The sequence below is a fragment of the Stegodyphus dumicola genome, chromosome 3 (genome assembly GCF_044657685.1).
Source record: "Stegodyphus dumicola isolate Sdum_Otavi_A_Nest chromosome 3, ASM4465768v1".
Lineage (NCBI taxonomy): Eukaryota > Metazoa > Arthropoda > Arachnida > Araneae > Eresidae > Stegodyphus > Stegodyphus dumicola.
Genome location: NC_140770.1, coordinates 164,689,632 through 164,717,115, shown reverse-complemented (window position 1 = coordinate 164,717,115; position 27,484 = coordinate 164,689,632). Strand labels below are relative to the sequence as shown.

Genomic DNA, 27,484 nt, shown 5'->3' with positions numbered 1-27,484 from the left:
TTTGATTTCATTCCATTAATTAATTTTAGCTGCAGATGCATTCAAAACAGGGAAAGTAATTTTATAACCATCCTCTAGATGTTCAATGTTCGATCAGGTTTTTTCTTATTAATTTTGATTTGTGAAACAAGGTCTATGTAAAAGCTATTAGCATATTAATGTTTCCTAAACTATACAATTATTCCTAGTACAAAAATTTGTAACTGAGCGTATTTATTTTTTGAACAAGTACAAATAAAAGTTAATGAAATCTGTATCTTTGAAATTTTTAATAAGATTTATATCTCATTGTAAATTAATTAGCTCAATTAATAGATTTTCTAATATGTTATTCATGTTTGTTTTTAAATGTAATGAAAATAATGTGAACTCTAACTTCAAAGAAATAAAAATTTTGAAATCATTGCTGCAAATGCATAACTGAAATGTATTCACAGGCCGCATAAAATTCCTTTGTGGACCATTTGCAGTCCATAGGCCATCAGTTTCAGACTACTGTTTTAAAGTATATCAAGTTCCTTATTATAATTTTATAGGTAGAACGGAAATAAGCTGAATTATTTCACTTCTTCAGTTGAGAACTGATGGAAATGGTAGCATTTTTTATTTATTTGTAGAATTTGCATTTTAAATTTAGTTTTTACTGTTAAAATTATTCTCTAAGTTGAATTATAGCTACAACTTTTAATGATTTGATTCTTAAAGCCCTCCATCAACAAGTGTAGATAGTTTGTCTTGTGACTTCCAGCAAATATACTAGCTGCATGGCGATTTTATAGTTTTTAATCTGAATAATGTAAATACAGGCTTCTCTTAAAACTGCCTAATTAAGCCACAAGGCCCTTTAGGCAGATAACCCTGGCAAGCTTTGAGACAGTTAATTAATCTGTCAAATAAATTACCGAATTCAAAATATACAGTCTTTAAATAGTCCATGTACTTTTTTGTAGGCTAACAAAAGCCCAGACAGTCGAAGAAGTGCAAGATTGCTATTTACATTTCATGTTATATTATGGACATGATGTACCTGCCATGAAGGAAGCATTAAAGAAAAAAGAAATGAAAGAAAAGGAATTAGAAGGTAAAGAAGTACCTGAGGAAGAGCAAGAAGTTGAATCTACTAAGATTAAACACGTACCACACAAAGATGCTTATGCTGTATGCAAAGAGGCAGGGATTGGTAAGTTACAGAATTTTAAACTAGTGTATACTCTTTTTTTTTTTTTTTTCCCTAACATCACTGATATATATGTTTTCTCAAAGAAAATATTTTAAATTTGTATTTCGACTATTAAAAAAAAAAAAAAAAAAAAAAAAAACAGTGGCTCAACAGCTCTAGTTGGGCCAAGGCCAGCAGTGTGCCCTAAATCTGCATTCTTGACTGTGGGCCCCGAGGTGCATGAGCATATACCCTGAACAAGTGGCCAGCTTGTCACAGGACCCCCGATGTTTAGTCCCCAAGCTAGCTTGGTACTCATTTTATCGACCCACTCAAGGGATGAAAGGCTTAGTCAATTTCGCGCTGCCCGGAGACCGAACCCCGGCGCAGTGACTGCGCAACACGCTAGCCACCGTGCCACCGGGCTTCTGTATTTTAAATTAATTTATATTAAAATTTCATCCATGGTTCAGAAATTATATTTAAAATGCAACATTAAATAACTATATTATTTATTTCTACATATTATTTACTACTTTCTTGGTGCTCCAAATCCTCTAAACAGCTGTGTATTTGATGATTTGTTTATTAATAGCTGTAGTTTCTGTGTAAAACAGACTGTTGAGTTTTATGTATATAAAGCATGGCAAATGCAAAAGAACAGGGTAAAGTATTTCTAACATATGGTACCCCATTTATAGTGATAGTTATAATAAAGAACTTATTATTATCCACCATTTTCCCTTCAGGCTAGATTTCATGTGATTTATGCTTGTCATAGAAACAGTAGTCAAATTGGCAACAAATATAACAACTTTGATACTGGATTTATTTGGAAAATGCTCCCATAATTTACACTCATAATGAATAATCTTAGCAGAACTGAGTAGTGTTTTTCCAGCCTTATGAGGTTCAGAAATTATACACATATGTCAAAGATGAAGTAAACTACTTTCTTTTGATTAATGTCAGAGAATAAATGAATGCTTTAATAACTTTTCTCATCAACAGTGTGGTGAGGTTGGAGTTGTTGAATTTACAGTTTTGGAAATAATGCCAGAAAAGGGAATGTCTTGCTGTTAGTCTATTGATAATCAAATGATTGACATTTTAGTAAATTTTTAAATCAAAAGATGAGTGCAAAGTAATTTATTGTTTTATTTACTTTTTCATTGTTCTCTTTGCTCAACAAAACTTGTATTTCATAGACATAATACAATATGACATCTCAAAATGGTAGAACTGTATTCTACAGCGGACACATACATTTTCTACTATATCCAGTGTTCTCAACTTAGGTTGACCAGTAGATAGATATGTTGAGGTGACTAGACCTTTTAAGACAGATTCGGACTGTTCTGGAAGATTTTGCCGAAAGCATATAAGCAAGCCAGATTGATTTAGTCAATCGGTTTATAATCTGATTCTAGTGAAATTAAACTCAGTGCTTCATATAAATAAACTGTGATATAAATTATTTTATGTAGTATTTACTTCATTTGTTGTTTTTGATAAAGAGTTTTGTGATTTTTTTTAGCCCAAAAAGGCTATTAATTTCGTTTTGGTGTTTTGCATCGATTCGCTGTGAATATCTGTTTCACTTTTCAAATTGTTGCCACCAAATATTATCACCATGTGTTATATTTAAAGAAATGAAATAATGAAGAATCTGCATAATTGTATGTATGTTTCTTGCATTGTGATAAAACAACAGTACGTAGAGCCATCAAATTTTAAATAGCATAATCCTCCAACGAATATGGACATCTGAAAGCCTAATTTGAATTTTGGAATTTATTTTATTATTGATTTCATATTTTGTAATACTTTAACAAATTTTTGATTAACAAACTCGAAGATTCAGTGGTAACACTGTACGGAACAAAAAAATTTTATCTCCAGTGCACAAGACTGTATCAGAAATTCTAAAAATATGCTCATTTTAAAATATTTTTGATTAAAATTATTTTGCTTTTTAACTGAATTTTTTGGTTTAAGTGAGAAGAACATTATATTTAATAAATAAAGGTAACACACAAAATGTTAAAATAGCCCCTTTGGGTATAATATAGAATCTGAAGTCTTTCAGATCCCCCCCCCCTCAATTCCAAATGAATGCCCGAATTAGCAAATAGTACTAGTAGAAACATCTACTGTTATCCCCCTCTCTTTTATGTTCAATGATGCACTGATTTTTGAAAAGTGGTAAACTTTATAGTTCAGATAAAGAAATGTCTTCAACCAGTGGCACAACTGTGAAGAAACAAAAGTATCATAAATATGATTATGGTTAAAATAACACGATGAACAATTATTAATTTAGAAGTTAAACAACAAAAATCAGCGTTGTATTTTCAAATTTTCACAGGACTAGTTTTGATGGTTTTACCGAACCATCAAAAAAACCAAAAAGCAGCTATAAAGCAAAAACCAACGTGGAAAAGGACTTTAGGATAGCCGTATCCAGTTTAATTTTACGGTTTGAGAAAACGTGGAGTGATTTACAGGCTCATCGATCATGAGAAAAGAAAGATGCATGAGTTTTATTTATTTTTATCTCTTACTTACAATCATTCATTTTTTTGATTAAAGTAGGGTGCCATGGGAAATTTTTAATCAAAAAAGGGGCCATGACTAGGAAAAGTTTGGGAATCACTGGTAAAAGAGTGATTCCCAAACTTTTCCAAAGGTATTTTCTCCTTCATTTCTTCATGCCTTCATGGTGTAACTGGAAGTAAGTTTAATTGGTAATTGGGTGGTGTAAAGTTCCCTGGCAATGCCGCTGGGAATTTCATGAATTTCCCGGCTTTGAAAGATTCTGAAAGGTTTCAAAAGTGTCATCTGAACTAAAAGATAATGGATGATAATTTGTCACCATTAGAATTTGGTGACTTCACTCGCCTTATAAAAAGGGAGAGGAGTATGTAAGGTATATCATGTATATATTTCATTTTTATTATTCTGAGGTTACGTCCCTCGTTACCACCCTCTTATTTTAGCATTGTCTCTCCTGCCTTCGACCAACAGTAATTTCTTCCTCCTTACCACGTGCTTTCATGGTGTAATTGAAAGCACGTCTTACAAGTAATCAGGATGTCTAGAATTAGAATCCTTCCAAGGACATTGCAGATTTCTTCAGTTTCGTGGCTTCAAAAGTTCTAAAAAGTTTCAACTGTACAGATTCTTATACTTGGAAGGGAAAAGGAGAATGGAATTAAGGACCTTTATTTCGATCATTTGTCATTGCTTTTCCTTTTATTTGTTTATTTATTTAAGGAAGCAAGTGCAAAACTCCTCATGTTCCACAAAGTATGCCATGAAGCTTACAGATGTAAGTAACTCAGTAACAGAGTGCAATAATACATAATATCTGTAACTGAAGAGAATAAAAAATATATATAATACATATTCTACTATAATAAGAATACTAAAATATTCTGTAAATAATAAAACTTTAATAATAATACTATTATAAGGAAAATAAATCATCATAATAATAGTAAAATGTAAAAAATAATACTAATATGAAGGAGATATGATAGAACATTAATACATACAGTGGATAAAATACAATAATAATACAATGCCACATAAGATAATAATGCAAAATACATAAATAATGATACTAGAAATTTAAACAATAAATAAAGTTTTGCAAGACAGCAAACACTTCAGAACTCTTGACAAACAGAAGGCTAGCAAATAGAAAGTTGCCTTAAACTCACCTTAAATATAGTTGTAGTAGGCGCATATAACCAGCAGTGCCATAAGATGTGCTATGCATCTTCTACAGCAGGGCTGTCCAATTGGTGGCCAGCGGGTCGTATACGGCCCGCCAAATTATTTTTACGGCCCGCGAGTACATTTTACTATGAATAAACTTATGTTACTAAATTATTATTATTAATATTAAAATTATTTTACTATGTGAAAATTTATATCTAATTTGAATTTAAAGTAGGTATTATTTAGTTTGCGTAACTTCACTTAACTTGGCTGAATACAGCAGCAATCTGTTTAACGTCTGATGATGGTTGGCTCAACGTTGGCACCACATATTCTATTTGTGGTTGGTTGTTGTGTATCTATGGTTGGCGCATGTGATGCGCACACTACCCTGCGCTATTTGGCTGATTTATGCAATGGTGCGAGTGCAGTCTTGTCTAGAATTTGTTGAGGGGTGACTATGTTATAATATTATTAACTTAATTTCATATTTATTTATTAATTAAAATAATTATTGAATATGAGTGCTACTAATAAAAGAAAAATAGATCTTCGAAAATTGAGAATTTCAAGATCGCTGGGAGATAGATTATTTATTTATTCTGAACAAGAATGGTAAACCACAGTGTTTGGAATGTTTACAAATCATATCTGTGTGTAAGGAATATAACTTGAAGCTCCATTATCTTTCCATGCATGAAAAAAAGTATCATTCGTACACGCGAGACATGAAAATACCACTAGTGAAAAAAATGAAAAAGCAGCTGAATAATCAAACGATTTATTTTAATCAAGAACCAAAATTTCAAGAAGCATCTGTAGTTGCATCGTTTGAAGTTTGTTTAGAAATAGGCAAAGAAGCTATTTTTGGATGGAGAATTCATTAAAAAATGTGCCATAAAAATGGCTCAAGCATTTAATGACAACGAAATGGTAAGAAAATTTCAAACAGTATCTCACTTTCTCACCAGACTGTAAGCCGACTTGTAAATGAGATTAGCATGCACGTCACAAATAAATTAGAAAACCTAACCAATTGTTGCTGCTATTTTTCAGTAGCATTGGATGAAAGCACAGACATTTCCGATACAAGTCAAATGCTTATCTTTATAAGAACTGTAAATGAAAATTATAATTATTCACAAGAACTTTGAAAATTACGATCATTACACGGAACAACAAAAGTTGAAGATATTTACAAACAATTAAATTCATTAGAGTATGGCAGATTTGGCAAGTGTACTGCTGTCGTAACCGATGGTGCTAGAGCTATGACAGGCAAAAATATTGGGCTTGCGGGACTTTTGCAAAAAGAAGGAATAGCATGTCGTATGTAACACTGTATTACCATCAGGAAGCATTATGTCGTTTATCCCTACAACTGAAAGACTTAATCGACAGAATTTGCAAAATTAATAATTTCATTCGCGCCGGGAATCGTTCCCTTACACACCGAAAATTTAAAACATTTTTGGATGAATTGGAAACTGAGTATGGAGATCTGCTTTTACATAGTAACGTTCGTTGGTTAAGTGCTGGAAAGTGCTTGAGGAGATTCTTTACACTTCGAAAAGAAGTTCATCTTTTTCTCACAGAAATTGCTGTCGATGAAAATTTGACAGCAAATTTAGTTGATAAAAATTTTATTTATTCACTTCCTTTCCTAATGGACATTACAAATTATTTAAATATTTTGAATAAATCCTTGTAAGGACAAGATCAAAATGTGTGTTGCCTTTATAAATATGTTACTGGATTTAGAAACAAATTAAAATTGCTAAGGTTTAATTTGAAGTAAAATAATTTATTTCATTTTGAATCGTGTAAAAAGATCTATGAAGAAATGAAGGAATGTAATATAGAAGCGGATTTTAAAATATTTCTACCAAAATTGGATATGCTAATTACAGATTTCAATGAAAGATTTTCTCAATTTGATGATCTTAAACTGTCTATTGATTTATTTTGTGATCCAGTTAATATTGATATTAACTCTGTTGATCTTAAATATCAAATAGAATTATGCGACCTGCAGGCTGACCCATTTTTTACATCTCGTGGAGTAACTGGAATAGAAATATTCAAATTTTTAGATAAAGAGAAATATCCAAAATTGAGATATTTTGAACTTTAAATTGTATCAATGTTCGGAAGTACATATATCTGCGAGCGTGCATACTCCGATATGAAATATATAAAGTCAAAATATAGAAACAGTTTGAGAGATTCCACTCTTGAAGATGTAATTAGACAAATATTGATGTGGACATAAAAAATATTGTTGCTAAACAATTACGGCCACAATGTTCTCATTAATATATTACGAATACTTACGAATACAAAGTCCACTGGTCACAGTATTAAAATGAAATAATTAATTTCTTAAATTTTCATGATCAGTTAAGATCTGAAGATCTGAGTTAATTATAAGCTAGTTGAATGTACTTTTACTTAGAGCAATAAAAACCATTGGGAAAAAGTTATTTGTCCTCTAGGCCTACATGAAGCAAGGTTTTCAGCATTCCCATCAACTGAGTTTTATCCCAAACAACATGCTTCCAATAAGACTTGGGAACAGATATCATGAAATCAATATTACTATTAGTCAATTGGTCAGCCCTTTCATTAGCAGTACCACAGAAGCGTAGCTAGGGTTTTCAGCGCCCGGGGACAATTGAAAATTTTGCGTCCCTTTCTCTGTACCGAACGGAAAACATTTCATTTTAAAAATTTGTAACATCAATTTGGCGCCCCCTGAATGCTGCGCCCGGGGACAGATGTCCCCCTTGCCCCACCCTGGCTACGCCACTGCAGTACCAGGAATCCCACTGTGACCTCAGAACATAAGTAAAATGAATATCTGCAGTTTGTTCAGTCGTGCATAATATGGAGTGACCACTTGATGATATATCATGTAGAAAAAAGTGAATCTGTGCAAATAAGGTATTTAAATTTCTCATGATTATGGCAAGAGTTATATATCAATTTAACAAGAAGATTTAAGCTCAGAAGTGCAGCCTGGGAAACAGAACATTCATCTTCTTTTTCTTTAACAGTGGTAAATTTAAATTTAGCATATTTTCAAAGATGACATCATTGATTAAAATTTTTCTTCAAAGTGAAATATTGTTATTGAAATCATGCAAGAATGCACTTCTTTATTTATTTCTTTTATGTGCTCTTTAAATACAAAGGGTGTTTTGCTATAGCATACAGTCAAAATAATACGGCCAGAATTTCATGCAATATAACTTGATTTTCTTTTTATTACCCTTTTGACGCACAGTGTTTGCACCCTGAAACCACCAATTTTCGAATTTTTTTCTTCTCTTCTTTCTGAAATTTTTGAAAAATGACTGCAGAATCATACATGTTTTAGGTCTTAGTACTTTAAATCGGATGCCTTTTAAAATTTGTTTTCAATGAGACAAAATAATTTCCTTTTATTAATATAAACAACTTTAAATTTCAAAAGTTATTCATCGTACATCGTGATTTCTATCATAAACAATAAAAAATAGCATTAATTAAACTGCATATTTTAAAAAACCTATCTACATTTATGGCATTTGCTTTGTGGTTTCAGGGCTCAACCACTGAGCCACTAAAGCATGGTGCCACAATCCTCTAGATGCTCGGTGGTCGCGCCTTAAAAACCACTGCTCTTCACAATGGCGTTTGCTACTTTTCAAATAGGAATGTTTATTTTTACCCGGATATAGATAAGGGGCTTTGAAACCACAGAGTTATTTTATTACTAAACAATACATGCACCTGCCCAGTGAAAAGATCTTTCTTTCCTAGAGATTTTTCTCAGAACTCGCCACACTTGCTTCTCAAGCTAGTATTGTGATTTTATAAATTATTTCACGTGGTTTAAATTTAATGTAAATATACTTTGCTATAATTAAAAATAGAAATTACGTAAAAGTGTTAAGTTAAAAATGTTTTCTAAATATTTTGGATGAAATGCGAATAAAATAAATATGAATAGGAAATGAATGTTCCATACCAAAGCCAAAAAGACCAAGCCTTCCCTCATTAACATAAAAAAACACAAATTTCATACGTGAGATGAAAAGAATGTAAATAACGCTGGAATTTAGATACCAGTGAAATTTAGATCCAGGCAGTGTACATTTTGTAGCACAAAGGAGGAACTTCATAGAACAAGATACATGTGCGAAACGTGTGATGAAGGTCTATGTATGTACCAAAAAGACAAAACATGCTTTGTACAGTGTCACAAAAATAAATAAATAAATAAATAAATAAATAAATAAAATAAATAAGTAAATAAATAAATTGTTCTTTGAAATTTATATATATATATATAAAAAAAACTTACTTTACTGAGTTTTTTATCCATTTATCCGAACGTCCTTATTGCGTAGGTACTTATATTTTCACTGCTATAGAAAAATTACATAAATTTTTATTTTTAAGTTTTTCTGAGGATTTACTTAGTAAAAAAATTACATAAAAGCAGTTCTTACATGCATTTTTTTTTTTTTTTTTTTTTTAAATTGGCAAATTTCATCATTTATTGGAAATGCACACAGAAAAATGTAAGTTTTTTCCCCCTACTACCTCAGTAAGTTTCAAGGTCCTGGATGTGCTTTGGTTTCACAGTGTGACCACCACCCACAGAAGAATGGGCAAGAGTAGATTTTTTTTAAAATTCATGTATTATTTGTCTCTAGGATCATAATATTCAATTTCTAGAGTTTTTAGTTTAAAAAAATTATAAAAATAATATCACGTGCATCAAAATGTTAATCCAAAAAAGAAAACTGAAGCTTTGATAATAATATCCACTCTAAAACAAAGAAGCTTCTAGTAAAAGAATCCTATCCCAAAGAGGCATGCTGCATATAAAACAAGTAAGTGGAAGCCCAACTCTTGGGAAGTTAAGAACCAGTTATCCCCTGCAGATTTGCTTTCTTCAGAGAAAAATGTAGAAATTAAGCTATGATGGTCTCAAGTAGCCGGCTGTCTCAGTTTACCTGACAAACAGATTCTAACTATATGCATGACATGGCAGGATGTTTATGAACAAAGAAAACTACTTAACGAAAACAATGTGAAAAGCAGATCATAATGGTGCTAAAAATAACATTTGTGATTCAATTTTTTTAAGAGCGTCTCATTAGAGAAAATTATTTCTCTGTTTTTCATCTAATTTATTGTAAGAAAATAATATAATATTTGAAAATTGTACTTGTGGCTCTTTTGGGAAGCCAGTTCATCAAAAGTGCACCAGCCTGAATAAAGAAATTTTTAGCCACTATAATTGTGCAGCTATAGAATAGAACAGTTCTGAAGCAGTTTCTTCAGTCCTTTTACTTTTGCCATATAAATTCAGATAGGTAGGACACCAAATGACATATTTTGCTGAAGTGTTTTTGGCAACGTTGTCAGGAAATTCTAACAAAGAGCAATAGTCTGTTTCCTGGCAAATGTTACTGAAGATCTGCTGTTTATGTAAGATCCTTCCAGTATTGTTTTTCCTGCTGTCCAGAATTTATGAGAGTTTGTAAGTCAATTTTGACAATTTTATTAGATTCTCAAGTTTGGCCTCTTAATATGTGGACTAAAATTCTTGAGCAAATTTCTCCAAGTTATTTTAATCAGTGGTTGTATTATTTAAACATAATAAACATAATGTTATTAAGAAAAAGAACTTTTGATTCATGAAAGTTTCCATCAGGGCCACGTAAATTAGTGTATGCTAAATTAAAGTCAATGCCTTTTTCTCTCTCAGCCTAGTGCATGATCGAATTTAAAATAGTGAATGTATCTATGAGGCAAATATAAATTTTAAAAACAAATGGAATATCGTAATAAAGAAAAATTGACATAAGAAACTAGCAGATGAAAGATAAAAAGAAACACATGTGAAAAAAAAACGAGTTACCATTAGAGGCCAAGGATAACATTTTAGGTAATTTATTGCGGCTGCCAAAAAGATCAACATAAAACTTGAAAAGGATAAAACTATACTTCTTATCAGCAATAATGTATTTTTAAGCGATTGTGAAAATTTTTCTTCCCCTCTCCTTTTTTGTGTGTATAAAGAACTGAAATTTATTTTCTTTGATTTAGGAATACTTAATCTATTCTTGAAAATAATCTTACAAAATTATCTATATTTTTCTAGATGGTTTGGCCAAAAAATTTGGTCTAACACCCGAACAGTTTGGAGAAAATTTGCGCGATAACTACCAGAGACATGAAGTAGATCAATATCCAGTTGAGCCTAAAGAAGTAGCCTCTGATTACATTTGCAAGTAAGATTATCGTCATCATTCTCTCCTAGCAGAACTTTTAATATACACAAAATTTTATATATGCCGTATCTAGAACAAATAACAACCACATGATGGTCTCAAACTATAGTATGCTACTTTAAAATAAGCGCTTCAAGGCTGTTGGGTGACACTCCATTATTTGCAGTTATCATCATTGCACAAAAGAAATTTGTGATTCTAACAAATTTGAGCATTTGACCTTTTTCTGCAACAGATGTTGCCATGATTTGATTTGAGTGGAGGAAATAACCTTGAAGTGCCCATTTTAAAGTAACAGATTATAGCGTGTTCAGATTATCAACTTTAAAATATTACTTCTTCTTTAAGAATACATTTTGCCTTTTAATATTCTAAATATTTTTTTAAATTTAAAATTTAAAGGAAGTACATAGTATGAAAATACACTTCAAGCATTAAAAGATGCTATAAAATATTGCATGATAATTATAATTTTATCTTAAAAATGTATACAGTCGATTCCGGTTCATCGGACCACATCAGGAAGAGATCATTTTGGTCCTAAAAACCGACTGGTCTGATTACACGACTATGTCCTATGTTGTAAGACGGGACGTGCTATATGTAGCAAAAGTAAATGCACATGTAAATCATGTACTAAAATGTAATTATGACCTTTATTGTGCGGTACACATGTATCGTGAACATACATGTACAACAAGAACTACAGTCGAACTTTTTTCATTGAGAAAATTAATTTAGAAACAAATTCTAATAAACGATCTTCACAATACTCAGCATGTAAAGCACAATAAAAACAAGCTCTTACCAAGTTCCAGTCAACATTTGAAGAACTTATCCAATGTGATCTGACGCTTTCTCTTGACGGATTGCACGTGAACGAAATCGCCACAAACATCTAACACAGCAATGGGATTTTCTTCATTTCCCTCCTGCATGAAATATCAGTGCAAAGTTTTAGTGCAATTCCTTGCATCCTGTGTTGCACCAACTTATTAGTAGCATCATCATCATCATCATCACTTTCTTGGTGTTCTGATGCTGTTGTATGTTTTGCTGCAACTCGAGCAACGATTGCAGCATTGTAATCTTCATTTTCATCATAGCATTGAAGCTCATTGCCGATGGATAAATATTCTTCATAATATTGTACCTGTTGAAGTTCCAAAGGTTCATCATCCTTTTCACTTTCAATGAGCAAGCCCACATCCATCTCCTAAACCAAATGCTTAAAGTCAGAATGAGAAAAACAGTTCTGAATTGTCTCACTGCTCACTTTTGCCAGCTGTTGGCCACGAATGTAACTGCTTGTAAGATACTGACCTTTGCACTGACTTCGCTGGCTTTTGACGATGAGGTCAGCAAACTTTCTTCAATTACTTCAAGGATGTAATTAACCAACCTTGTAGGATAAACGGTCTTTAAATTTTTTATGATGCCTGTGTCCATTGGCTGGTCCTAACCTGTGGTCCTGGGAGGTAGAAATTCCAGCTGGATGTTCTTCAAGCAATCTAAATAAGGATGTGCTGCACAATTGTCAAGAAGAAGCAGCACTTTTCTTGACTGGTGTTGTAGCTGTCTGTCCCAGTCCTTCAGCCATTCTTAAAAAAGTTCAGGAACCATCCACGCATTTCTGTTCACACGATAGACAACTGGTAAACTGTCCATCCTAAGTCCTTTAACGCAGCGAGGCTTAGTGCTTTTTCCTATAACCAACAGTTTCCTCTTGTCCAGTTAAGCGATCCATCGCTGTTTTGGAGCCAGAGAGTGCAACATGTTTGTAACTTAACAAGCCATCCGGTGTAGCACGATAATACTGCCCAGTTGCATTGTAGATGTCATCTGCTGAAAAAGTTTCAAGAAACACAGGCAGTTTTTTTTATTTCCATTCTTCAGCAACTGCACTCTCAGCACTTTCTTTCTCGCCATGTGCTTTCTTGAATTTTGTATTGTGTCTAGATTTCCATCGAGGCAACCAACTGTCCGTAGCTTTAGAGTCATTGTGGCCCAACTTTTTAGCGAGTTCTTCTGCTTTTCATTTTAATATTGACCTGCTTACTTGTGCAGCTCGTCCAGTAACAATGGTTAACCATTCATTAAGGGCCTCATCAACGTATGGATCCTCTCCTTCATGCTTCTATTTTTTTGGAAGTTCCTCCTCATCCTTCACATTGTTCGCATTCTTCTCACAGCTCATTCTCTTGTTTTATGAAGTGCGAAATTGTAGTCTTTGCCAATCTGGTAATTTTCACAAACCAACGCTGACTAGTGTTTCGTGGTTGTTGCTTGATCTTATCCAGGAAACCAATTTTTTCAGCTAACGTCACGTCCCGTAGTGGCATTTTGGCAGACAAGACATGCGCACAGTTCACTGATTAAAGTGGTCTAAAGAAACCGTGGTGTTTCAGGGTTAAGATGTTGAGGTCAAGAGGGAGATAAAATGCTCGCCATTCAAAGCTTTGACACTAATATCATCCCAAAAGGGTGGTGAAATGATAGCTTCCTCATGTAAACTTTACTCATGGTTGACAGGTGGGAATTCCTTTCAAGTGGAGCCGGACACTCTATTGTTCATTTCCTTGAAAATCGGAGATGCAGTGGGACCAATAACCTCGCTGACGGCTACTGGTGGCTCTGTTTTAAGAAAGGTCAAAGAAAATGGCATGCGTGTTCACCTACCACTGGTTTTGCTCTTGTCATGTACTTTAAGGAATTCCTGACATTTGAAAAAGCATTCTTCTGGGGAGTGCAGCTACAGATCTTCCCATATGTCGTGGACCACCTGTATGTGGCCGACTTGTGGCTTCTGTTTCTTATTCGGTCTCACCTCTTTTGGTCCGATTAAACAGAATTTTGGTCCAAATAAGCGAATAATATTAGGCTTATGTACATAGGATTTGTTTCGATTCTGTAGGATTTGGTCCGAAAAAGCAGCTGGTCCGATTATCCGGTTGTCCAATTAACCGGATTCAATTGTACTAAATTCATTTTAGCTCTGAAAGTAGTGCCAGAACTTTACACCAAGATTATAATTACTCCTTTGTTTTGGTTTGAAAGATAAAAGTATTTCATTCTCTCCATGAAAACTGATTTTTTTCTGTTCTCTTCTTTTTTTACATTGGCTTTAATTTCTGTATTTTTGGTTTATGTGTTATTTAAGCATAAAATATTTTTTAATGCATTTTTATGTATTATAAAAAATTATTGCTTGAATTTATATAATGTGAAGAAATATATAATTTTTGTAAATTGGCATTGTCTGCTTGCATTATTAATTATTTCTAATTAATTTTATTAATGTACTTAATTTATGTAATTTTATTAATGATTGTATTGTGTAGGCGATTTTCAACACCAGAAGAATGTTTATCTGCTGCCAAATTCATGGTTGCTAATCAGATATCAAAGGAACCTGCTGTGCGTAAGTGTGTTAGGCAAACATACTTCGAAAGAGCAAAAATATCTGTTCGTCCCACAAAAAAAGGAATTAAGGTAGAATAAATTTTTTTCATATACATGTTTTGCTTATTAAACATTGCATTTTATGTCATTAAAGTATTTATGATAACATATTATTATGAGTAATAATTTTTCCCCACATGAAACGTCTGTATTATAGGAAATCGATGAGAATCATCCATGCTACAGCATGAAGTATTTGAAAAATAAACCAGTAAAGGACTTAAGAGGAGATCAGTTTTTAAAACTTACTATGGTATGTAACATTTAGGAAAATTAACTGAAAAATGCATATTTTATCAAGAAAATGTCTTGTCTTAAGGATATCTTATTTATGAGGGTTGTAACTTTAATTATGATAATAATTTAGGTATGGACTCTGTTATTAAAGGATGAAGAATCTTTGTGCATGTAATTTCCACTCATTGTTAAAAAACAGTTTACTGATTTTTGAACACGCAATCCTCCATCCGAACATGTGCATATTAAAGGCTAAATTTTGAACTTGTTTTTTATTGATTTCATATTTTGCTTGAATTTAATGTTATTTAGATTTTTATCAAACTTTAAAAATTCTCTCCTTCACATTCATAACACTCCAAATGAATTTAAGCAGCCTCTTATCATGATTACTTCTGTACTTCCAATAACTTCATTTTTTTATCCCCCCAAGAATATTGTGACTACACCACTTTAAACTTCCAACTTGTGTCATGTCACTTCTTGGTACTTCAAGCATTCAACCCAGTTGTTTTTACTTGTCAATGGAGTGCTCTTGGCCAGTGGTCATATAAAAACAAAGCGCTCTGTGGACCGAATTCGTTGCATTTGACAGAAAATGCGGGAACGAGTAAAATTACCCAGAATCCAAAAGATAGTGGAAATAAAGCTGTCCGAGCTGGTAGCAGTAATGGTAGATTTTATTACAGTTATTGCTGATGTGATTAATACAGGAATTTTAATGAAATAAATAAATTGCATAGGGGCAGTATAGATGATGTTATGTAGATAAAAGGTAACGATGTGTGGTTAACAAAACTTTGAATGTGAAAAGGGAAAGCAAATTGCAAATTTCACAAAATCAGTATTTACTGTTGTGACTTATTCGAGGCCTTTTATAAGGATGTTCAGTGGTAGGATCGTAGTTAGTAAAATTTTCAATGCGGCAAACCATGGAGCATTAATGATGGCCCTAAGAATTTTGTTTTACAAAACAACACTTTTCATTTTATGACTTTTAGGGGCAGTTGCCCGCCCATACAGGTACCACATAGAAAAGGTTTGGTCATAATAAAGTTAGATAGAGTTCTTTTCAGTTTTTAAGTCCAATTTAGATTTTCTGTCAATGATACTATAAATTGCCATATATGCTCTATTAGCTTGTATTAAGGGCATAATCTATATGTTCTTTGGTGTTCTTGATCTAGTATCACGCTGATATATTTAGTGGAGGTAACAGCAGAAACTGTTTTTTTCATAAATTTTGATTTCTGTATTTACCAGATAGAATTTCTTGTGAAGTCAAAAAAGTATTAATGCAACATTTTGCCGCATTTGATTTTATCCTCCAGAGATTGCACCAGTGAGTTACAATATTAAGACTGAAGTGGAGGTGATCTATGGCAAGTTTTGGATTTCTTGAGAATGCCAGTATTACGGTATCATCAGCATATTTTGCGAATTTACTACTGAGTGGTTCAGGCATGTCATTATCGAGATTAAAAAGTATCAGTGCGAGGGCGGATCCCTGTGATACTCCAGTACTAATTATTTTCTTCCTGGAGAGAGTATCACCGATTTTAACCTGGAGAGTCCTGTTATAGAGATATGACTTAATTAAATTGAGAAGATTAACTTGGAAATGCATATCATATAACTTGTATAAGAGACCTTGCTGCCAGATTTTATCACACGCTTTTTGACATCTAAGAAGCAAGCTGCAACTCCGTTTTTTTTAGTAAAAGCTTCAGCTGTTGTTTCAGTGACTTTGTAGAGTCATTAGGTTAATTGGGAGCAGAAGAGATGAAAAATTAGCAACCACCTTCGCCGGGAATCGAACCACGAACTTCTGAAATACCGGCTCAGTGTGCAGAACCACTACACCGTGAAGGCTTCCTAGGGAAGTGGGAGAAATACCTTATATACTCCCCTTTTTAAAGGGCGACTAAGGTTTTAGGGGACCTAGTCGCCAAATCCTGGGTGCGGAGAATCGTCATCCACAATCCTTTTACTTCGGACGCCACTTGTAGAGAGACATTAGGATTTTTTGGAAGCAACAAAGATGAAAAATATGCAACCGCCTTCGCTGGAAATCGAACCACGGACCTCTGAAACTGCTCAGTGTACAGAACCACTACACCACGAAGGCATGCTAGAGAAGTGTGAGAAATACCTTATAACTTTAAGTGCTTGCATGGTAGTGATGCAACCCTGGCAAAAACCAAATTGATTATTTCTAAGTATATTATTACTTCAGAGAAAAGTGATGATTCTGATTTGAAGTACACACTCAAAAATTTTTCCAATGCATGGAAACAGGCTTATCGATCTGTAATTAAGAGAATTTTCGGGATCTTTGCCAGGTTTTGGAAATGTTAAAATAACCGCATGTTTTCACTGCTGGGGAAAATAAAGGTTGCACATGCAAGCATTGATGATATTGTTAGTGAGAATAATATATTTTCTGGGAAGTTCTTTAATAACTTTGTTTGAAATCTGATTGAACCCTTGCACTTTCCTAATATGAAGCTTGCAGATAATGTCTTTCATTTCTCTACTGTAGGAGAGGATAATTTGATAATATAATTGTCGATTTTGTTCAGCATCAAGGAATTTTCTTCTAAAACATGTTGCATATGTTCATTATTGGTGGTGGAGTTTGGGGTAAACGTTTCTTCTTAAATTTTGGCAAAAGGATTAGCAATTTCTTCCTCAGATTGAGCTATTTGATTGTTTTGTTTTAAAGGGCCAATTTGATGGGTGCCTTAATTTCTGAGTGATTTTGCAATTTTCCATATTGTTTGCTATTTAATGAAATGTTTTCCAGTATGTGATTCCAATGTTCAGAGGTGTGTTCTTTTATAAGTTCATCAATTTCTTTTACAAGGCTATTAAGAGATCTTTTGATATTAGGATCTCTGATTAGTTTTCAATACTTCCTTACTGTGTTTTTAATTTTGATTTTATCAAGAATAAAGTCCATTAGGATTACTTGAGGTAGTTTCTTTTGTAGAGAATTAAATTTCCAATCCACTCTACATGCACACAGCATCAGAAGAAAAAGCCGCTGTGTTGTGTGAAATGTAAATGGATAGTACTGATTACATTTTCATTACATATACACATTAGTACTGCCACTATTATAATTCCAACCCATTCATGTAGATATATATATATTGTGCTTTCTTTTGTATTGCATATTTGTTCACGTATTGAATTCTTAATCAAATATAAATTAATCTTTAGGCCGAGAGAGATGGTTTTCTAACTATAACAATTGCTATGGATAAACAAGGTAGCAACGATGGACGTCATGTATTTTTAGAAGAAATTAAACAACTATACGAACGTGTATGTATATAAAACATTTTATATATGCATGCTTAATTAAATTCTGATTACATGCAGAGTTTATTGATTGTAATATATTATTATTTCTTATACACAGGATGAATTCAGCAAAAATGTCCAAGAATGGAATGCACAAAGACAGCAGGCCCTAGAAATAGCATTAACTAAGCTTCTGTACCCTACATTTCAAAAAGAATTGAGATTACGTCTGCTGAACGAAGCCAAAGAAGGAGTAATCAAGGTACTTAAAATTTTTTCTTTTCCCCCCTTTTTTTTTGTAATTATCAATTACGATGAAAATGTTATTTCTGAGAAATTTTACGTATAGCAAAGTATAAATGTGCAACAGCTATTGCTTTACAGAAGCTTCCTTAATTTGCTGTTGTGAAATACTGTCCATTTTTAAATGTTTTAATCAGTATGCATATAAATTAACTGTGCTTGAATATACAAGTTTTCTTATTTCCTGTTAAGAAAAAAAGTCATGAGCGTGACAGTGTCATTATTCAGATGCAGCCTCATTCTTAGAGCTAGAGGTATATCATTGCCATATTCTTATTTTTCCTTCCATTTTTTTTGGGGGGGGGAGAATTCAAGGGCTGCTGTAGAGTCACATTTGTGACTGCACGCTAGTTTATTTACAGCTTGTTGAGAGATTTAACTTCTGTTGTGTTAGGGAAAAACACCTAATATGTCTGACAAAACATTAGAAAGCTGAAACAATCACCCAATCACCTGGGGTAAGTTTCCCTTAAAAGCATTTTTATGTACAAATTTTTATAGAGCTCTATCAACTTCTGTATAAATTTTTTGTATGAGTTGTTCTCATAGTGTTCTTAACAGAGCTCCTGGTGAAATCAGAGGACCAAACAAAAAAGCAGAACCCTTTTTACAGAGCACAAATGTGGAATGTATGGAATGCTTTCGCAACAGTGACTATATGGTGAATTGTGCAGAGAGACTTGCACATGTTTATTGTAAGAATTGCAAATAAAAGTGGGGTTAATACTTTTGCAGGATTGATTGGTGCAGTTTTGTTGGGATCTCTGCCAACTTTCATTGTTCAACTGTAGCTATTTTTCACAGTAGATGGCATAAGTGCCAAAAATTTTAATTTGGGGAATTTAAAAGTAATGTATCAAATAAATTTAGTCTTAATGAATTGAGTGCAGAGTATTTCATCTAAAGCTGATAAATATTAAGTAAAGTTCCATTTGTATCTACAATTATTCTATGTACATATATCCACAATGACTAACCCTGATTTAACTTTGGCTTCAAGCGACTTAGCGGATAAGGCAAACAGAGAAATAATTTATGATCCTAGTTCTAGCCATCACATTATTGTTACTTCATTCTGAGTTGAGGGGAAAACCTCTAAACAGTATTATTCTAACCCCACGAGCGTTAAATGGGAAGTATTTTGACTCAAACTACTTCAAAAGCGGGGCTCCCTTACCATGTGGATATAATTAAGCTAATTCTCTCCTCTGTTAAATTTAGTGAGTGAAATTAGTTTTTCTCCCTATGGTATCTTCGTCACAGGATTGGTTGCTAAAATGTTATTTTATCTCCTGTTTGGCTAAAATGTTATTTTACCTCCTGTTTGGCTAAAATGTTATTTTACCTCTTTGGCTACATTATAGTTTGCATACTAACACATATGCTGTATATTGCTCATACCTTAATCAAGATATGTGCCGAATAAGAAAGTTAGTAAATATGCATCAGTAATAGAAACTACGTAAAATGCTTTAAATTTCCAGTTTCTTTAAGGAATTGCTTCGATGATGGTGAAAAATTTATCTTGCATTCTTTACAGTTATTTTCTTAGAAAATACTTTTTAATATACAAAGGGAATTTGTGAGAATTTTTGCCCTCATGTTCTAATCTTTTGAATACAAATTATTCGCAAATTATTTTAATATTATGTTTATATTTAGTTTTCAAATATTTTAAGTTTATTCCAGATTAAAGTATTAGATTTAAATAATTCTTTAGATTGCATCATAAATTTATTAGAAGTTAGTTATTTATGACATCATTTTGACTTTTGAAAAATAAGTAAAGTATTGTAATCGCGAAAAATTTCGATTTTCATATTTCAAAGGAAATTTCCATTTTGATTAGTTCCATCATGACGCTTACACGTATGTATGTCGCATAACTTCACCATAAAATGCTGAAATTTTATATTTGGAACTTATGACTAGTTTTGGTGTGATGTGTGTCCATATGTGTGTATTCATGTATATCGCATAACTCAAAAACGGTAAACCATAAAATGTTGAAAGTTTCTGTATGCGATTGCTACAACATCTAGTTGTGCACCTCCCTTTTTATTGCAATCGACAGTTCCAAATGGGCATTTTGAAATGGAAGAGCCTATTTCATTTTTAAACGAAATAGGTTTAAATGAAGTTTAGCAAAAAATGTGTTTAATTTATTTGGTGTACAAGGAAGTCATGTGATGTGTGATGTCCGCATCAGATTTTTTTAAGATGTTTCAAAATAAATAAATATATGGTTTGAATATCAAACGATCTCAAATATATGAGCTTTATTTGTTTGTAAATATTTTACAGGAAAGATAAGAAGTAATCTAAATAGCATATCTTGAAGAGAAACACATTAAATACACTTTTTTTTAAAGCAAAATTTAAAGAATAACTGATTAAATTTTCTTTAAATACCTTTTGTAGAATATCATATATGAAACCAGATATTGTTTTCTGAAAGACAATTCGTAGAGTGATTAGGTTTTTTTTATGCTAAGGACGTGAAAAATGAGCAATGCCCTCGCCAGGATTCGAACCTGGACCCCTCGAATACACGCTGAGAGTGCTGCCATTACACCACGAAGGATGCAGTGAGAAGTTAGAAAATACCTTATATACTCCACCTTTTAAAGGCCGACTGGAGATTGGAGACCCAACTGCCAAATCCTGGTGGTGAAGAATCATCATCTATCCCCCCTTTTTTTAGTTCGGATGCTACTGTAGAACATTAGGTTATTTGTGGAGGAGACACATAAAAAATGAGCAAAGCCCTAGCCGGGACTCGAACCTTGGACTTCTCGAATATACGCCGAATGCACCTTGAATGATTACACCTTGAAGGCATACAGAAAGGAGGGAGAAAATACCTTATAACTTTAAGGAGGAAAGTATTGTTTTAAAATGAATATCCCACAATAATTTTTGTCTTAAATTGTCTTTCTGAAAAATACTTTTTGTAATGTTCATTCTATAGTTCATCTATAGAATAATACAGCAATATTTCTATACATAAATTTGATGTTCTTAAAGTTATGTTATCTAAATGTATTTATAAGCAGTCAGTTAAAACACAATACAACAACTGCACAAGATCTACGTAAAGATCCATTTCTATCATCTATTTCCATATATTCTATTATCCGTTCCTGTCTATTCTATGATTAGCCAAAATAAAGTTATAATTATCCTCTTGAATATTTGAACGGGTAAAATATATCAATATGGCATATGCGAACAAGTAAAATTATCTCATTACTGTAAGGGATGTTTAATGTGAAACTTCCTTTAAAAAGGCGGCGAAACATATGACAGTTTTAGATTTAGTTTAGTTTATTTGATTACGGAAGTAAGAAAGTGTTATCTTACTAATGAAAGTATGTCTTCGTGAAGAACTTCCCAAGGGAAATTGGCTGGTGTTGAACCACAGAAGGAAAATCATCGAAGCGTCCATGCAGTCAACCTGTTTGCCAGAACTTGAGTCTGGGTCGAACTACTAGTGTTCAACGATATTACCGCTCGACTATTGGCTAGCCCATACCTATTTAGGAAAATTTGACTTTGAGTGCTATGTTAAATTTTTAAATCTATGTGACATGCAAATTATTTAGCTGATGCAATGTAATAGCAAATTCTTTAATGACTCGATTCTTGTAGTTTTCTACAAAACTGGGGTTTTTGATGGCCGACTGAATAAGACCACAAAATATGGTCCTTCGATACAGATTCAAATCATGGCGTACAGCCTGGCTATATAGGAACTTTTTAGTACTTCTCTGTGTGAAATACAATTATGAGCCTAGTTTCCGTTCAGAATCTTCCATGAAAGCATTCTACTTCTTAGTCAGATGATTCAAGAATGTTTCATCGTTTTCAATTAAAACAAATAAGCTTTTTAGGAAGTATTACGTAAAGCATACATTAATCATTTATTTTTTCCAAAATATTCTTATTAAAAATCTATTTAACAATGATTATATTGTTTATATATCCTAGTAAATTATGAATATTTTTTTAGTTTTTTGTTATCTCTGTTTCTGTGTATTATAAAAACTCAAGCATTTAGAATTTTGCACAAAAATAAAATCTTTCTTTAGTAACAAATATAACGTTTGCAGTCGAAATTATGTAAGAAAAATACAATTTTTTTTTTTTTTTTTTTTTTTTTTTGCAGCAACAATATGCTTTGGCTTATTTGACTAATGCAAAGCATTCTAGGGCTATCTGCCTAAAAGTAGGGATGCCTTTGTTGGAGGACTTTTTAAGAATTCAGGATTAGTATTCCATTGTTTCAATGCCAAGACGCCTCCTGAAATCTTTGTTATAAGTATTAAAATTTTAAAGCCTTAAAATCATAGTAAATACAGTTTCTGAAACTTATTATATTCATACAACTGCTTTGCAGTTGAAGAACACTTTCTATTTTGAAATTTCTTGCTGTAGGACTAATGTAAAAGTTAAATTTTGTAAATTAGTATATGTAGATAAAATGATTTATATAGCATAAAGATATAATACGAACTTTTTTTAGATTGAAAAGGTGACGATCAGTTTAGAATCAACAATTTAAAAAATAATCAAACATAATATCCATTTGGAAATACATTCCATATAATTTTCGAAGTTAAGATGTCCAACAAATCATATAATGCTGTCGTGCTGGTACATTTATAAAGACTTACCCTTTTTTGCCTTGCGTTCCCTGGTGGTGCAAGTAGTAGCAGATCCAACTAGTAGACTGAAAGACCTATGATTCAAATTTCAGTCGTTAAGAGAGGAGAATATATGGAATTAACAGCACGTCCAGCTGAATAAGTTTGAAGATTCATGATTGTGTTCAAGGCCTCATCAATATGCCGAACAGTTAAGACCTCTGAATCTGAATACAGGTAGTTCGGCCTGGTTTGAGTTCGATCTCAGGCGAACGAGCTGATTGCATGGTTGGTTTTCATGGTTTTCCTTATGTGTAACACGCTAGCTTTCTTCAGAATATCCTCCACGAAGGAATCCCTCCTCTTAGGTAGATAGTCTTCATAGCTTTCCTGTATTTAAAAAACCGAACAGGTCATGACTGTGACCCTGCCGAGTGCGTTGTTAAGTTTACCTGTTTCATGGCTTTAAGCACTTAATGGATTCTATATATTATTATTATCAATGAATTCCTATCAGGAAGTTATCCAAAAATGTATTAACAGCATAGATTTTTTGAAGATATTTTTCTTTCTGCGAAAAGTACTCAGTAAAAAGACGGATTTCGAATTTGAAATTTTTATTATATTCGGTTAGTAAATTAATTGATATAATGTTACTACTTAGTTATCTATGCTTTCATTGGAAACCCTTTAAGGACATATTATAAAGGAAAAATTATTTTTGCTCTTTTTTTAAGTTCTGTGCATTATAATATTAACAAATAAAGCAATATTTGCATTATTGCTGCCTTACAAGTACTTATACAATAAAATAAGCACTGTAACACAGCAACAACGATTAAATGCCTTCTTACATAACAACCCCAATTAAAACTACTAACTAAAAAACAGCAAATGAATTTCCCAAAATGTAGACTTTCTAGTATGTTGTAAAGTAAGCTTTAAAATATTTTGGAAGAGCTAGTCAGAAATTATGTGAAAGAAAGTGACTCCAGTTTTCATTTTTACAAACTTTTGTATAATGTATCAATTTATTTTAAGCCATTTTAACCAGTAATTACAACTTAATATTGTTTCAAATTAAAAATAATGAATAGAAGGATTCACAATGCTTGAACACAGCATATTTAAAACAGTACAAGACTTTGCTAGGAACCTTTGTTAGGAGGAAGCAACTGATTGAAAGCATGTGTTCAGATTATCACATCTGCCATTTATGTTGTGAGAAAAGGTACGTCTTTTGTATGCGTATGTTTAAAAACTTGTTTTTCTGTTCCGTATGTAAAGCAGTCCCCCAGGGGTGTAATTACTCTTAGGCAACAAATCTGAACTGCTGCAGTTCTTCAAAACCGCAAACTGAATGCATCTACGATGACCTTACTGAATGATCAAAGCCATCCGTTTCTGTGAACCATTTTAAGTTTTCCTTTAGAAATACAGAAGGTTACATGTACAGGTTTTTTACACATCTACAGCTATTCTTTTTTAATCATTGTCATTTAACATAAATGTAAAATCAATCAATATTTAGTCATTCCTTCGTGTAGCATGTCAAAAAAAATTTCTCTTAAGTGAAATGTTCATGGTTTGAAGTTGCTATGTGTATTTCTTTAATTTAAGCTATGGAAGTTAAAAACACGGCAATCATCTGCATATGTGAAAACAAAGTTATGGTAAAATCTAATACATGAGATTAAATTTAAAAAGTCGTGTTTTGTCTAAAATAATGATGTTTTGCAAAATCTTTTCCATTATATGTGACGATTTTCTCTAGAAGGAGAAGCTTTTTTTACTGCTTAGACCTATGAATCTTGGGCATAAGGCTCAGATTTTATGATCAGTTCTCGCTGACTAAATAATGTAGTACTTTGATAAAGAAATTAAAATAAGATTAGCTTTTATTATTTCGGTAATTCTAAATATTTTTTAAATTGGATTAATCTAAGTTTTATTCAAAATCATCTAATGAGTCGAAAAGGTTCTTCAGATTGCTGATAAGTTATCGAAAAGGAAACTGTATTTGATATGTTAATCAAGTTAAAATATCATTGCAACTGTCTAGGCAACATTCAGTCTAAGACTGATGCTATTTTAGAGGAAATTAATATGCATTTTAAATAATAAATAATACAGATCATTCTTCTTTATTATCTTTATTATGTGTCATTTGCCAACAACAACTTCACCATTCACCAACAATATATATCCCAAAACAATAAAATAAAATAAACAAACATTAAAAAAAAACTTTCGTGCTTTCTTTTTTATTGGTATTTAGTTTTTATTATTTAATTACTGCTATTTTTTTTAATTCAAATTTGTAACTCCTAGAAAAGTTGCGGGTTACATTTCGGAAACTCAGATGTTACGCTGTATAGTATTTTAATAATTTATGTAACAAAATATGGAACTTTTAACTCGGCTCTTCGTTGCTGCTTGTAGTTTCATTGCATTGAGCAAAGTAATATATATTACGTAAAGCATGAGCACACAAGAAAATCAAATTTTTTTTCTAATAAAAATCACATTAATATCAATGTACATAGTATTGTTTCAAAAAGAATAATTAAGTCGCTATTATTATATTTACTATTAAATTAGTTTGTGTTTTATAAACCCTAATCAAGAATATGCTTATTATAACTTATTAAAATATACTATTGATTTTCTAATTTTTATCTGACTTATTGCTTAAGTAATGTTATTCTTTATATGCAATTGCATGTAATTCAGGTTAACTGAATGCAGTACTATTCGGTTCGTGCGAATTAATTGAAAGTTTTTAACTTGCCGGTTTTATGCATCTACATAATCATAAGTAAATTTATTTAAATAATGCAAATACTTTTAAATGCTATTTTTTAATTGAATTCACAAGCATTTTGCATATTTCTGAGCATTTAGTTTGAAATCTAAAGGATATTTTATGAAAATGTTATCTGTTTAAACATAGTATTGGGAAATTTTTAAATGCTGCTTATTTATTTAGTGAAGAATGTTTGCGTCATTTTGTCAATGGCTAAACATTGGACTTTCTTGGCAATAAAACGTAGAGGTCTAAAATGAAGAAGAGCAACCCTCTTAAACTCAAGTACTGAGAGTTGTCATTTAGAGATCTCCAGGGTTCCAGAAATAAGGGGGGCGGGAGACATCTGCACGGCCGCTTTAAGGCGGTCATAACGATTTCGAGGTCTTCACCACTGACCGCCTAGAACCGTCAGTAACGCTTTCAAACACTTTTCCAGTGACTACCTAGAAGCATTGGTAACGCTTTCGAGGTAGGCCGTCTTGGCCGCCTAAACCTGGTTGCGCATCGGTGGTTTTAAGATTCAGTGGTAATCTAAGTTTGTCGAAAGTGTAGTGGTTCAGCAAAACATTATATCTCATATCAATAAATCAAATTCAATAATCACCAATCAATAAAATATAAATTGATTTAATTAAATATAATCATATCTCAACTTCAGAATCTCACAACTGTGTAACACCTTCCATCGAGCCACTGCATTGAATCTCAGCACACTTTCAATGGCACTCTCAGCGCCCTCTAGCATAAACGGGTCTTACCATTCTCCCCACTTAAACTCCCATGGAGTTTACATTTTAATTTCCAGATATTCAAATAAATTTAAAGTCACTAAAATTACACCAAACTAAGTATTAAATTGGTAAATTATTAAATATAAAATAAAAGTTTTTCAAGTTCATTCAGTCTTTAAATGGTAGAGGAATAATTTTGTTGATGGCTTGCCGAAGAACATCTGTTGAGGTTTTAACTTCAACTACTCTGACCAGATCATCAGCTCCAGGATACACTTGCTGGATGTCATCTAGTGGCCAATGCAAATGATTGGGGTTGGAGTCCTTCAGCAGTACTAGTTGACCAATCTGCATGTTTGGCTACGAACTGCTCCATTTGGCACGATTCTGTAGTTGATTTAGATACTCGAAATGCCACCTTTTCCAGAATTTGGCTTGGAGTCTTTGAACTAGTTCCCACCTGGAATGAAAAGAAAGAGAATTCGAAGCAGTATGCAGTTCAGGAAAGGATAACATAGCACTTCCTGTTAAAAAATGTCCCGGAGTTAAAGGCTTAAGACATTCGGATCGGAAGAAAGTGGTGATAATGGACGGGAATTCAGAACTGCTTCTATCTGAGTAACTAAAGTAGTTAACTCTTCAAAATTCATGATAGCTGATTTTGTTACCCTTAACAAAATCCGTTTCACTGATTTTATGTTTGCTTCCCACAATCCGCCAAAGTGAGGAGAAGCTGGTGGGATAAATTTCCATTGGATGCCATCTTCTGCACTAAATCCTTGAATTGGGTTAGATTTGCAAATATCATTATA

The 27,484-nt window shown here is 32.6% G+C and overlaps 1 protein-coding gene across 2 annotated transcripts in view; it reads left to right on the top strand.

The window, feature by feature from the left end:
- Spt6 (transcription elongation factor Spt6) overlaps positions 1–27,484 on the top strand; it is a 171,550-nt gene that overhangs the window by 80,960 nt on the left and 63,106 nt on the right. For both annotated transcript variants that reach the window (XM_085813573.1, XM_085813572.1), the window contains exons 14-19: positions 951–1,180; positions 11,046–11,175; positions 14,517–14,667; positions 14,795–14,890; positions 18,100–18,204; positions 18,302–18,445. In XM_085813573.1, coding sequence (XP_085669699.1) covers positions 951–1,180; positions 11,046–11,175; positions 14,517–14,667; positions 14,795–14,890; positions 18,100–18,204; positions 18,302–18,445 — 856 coding nt within the window. The remainder of the gene's footprint in view (positions 1–950; positions 1,181–11,045; positions 11,176–14,516; positions 14,668–14,794; positions 14,891–18,099; positions 18,205–18,301; positions 18,446–27,484) is intronic.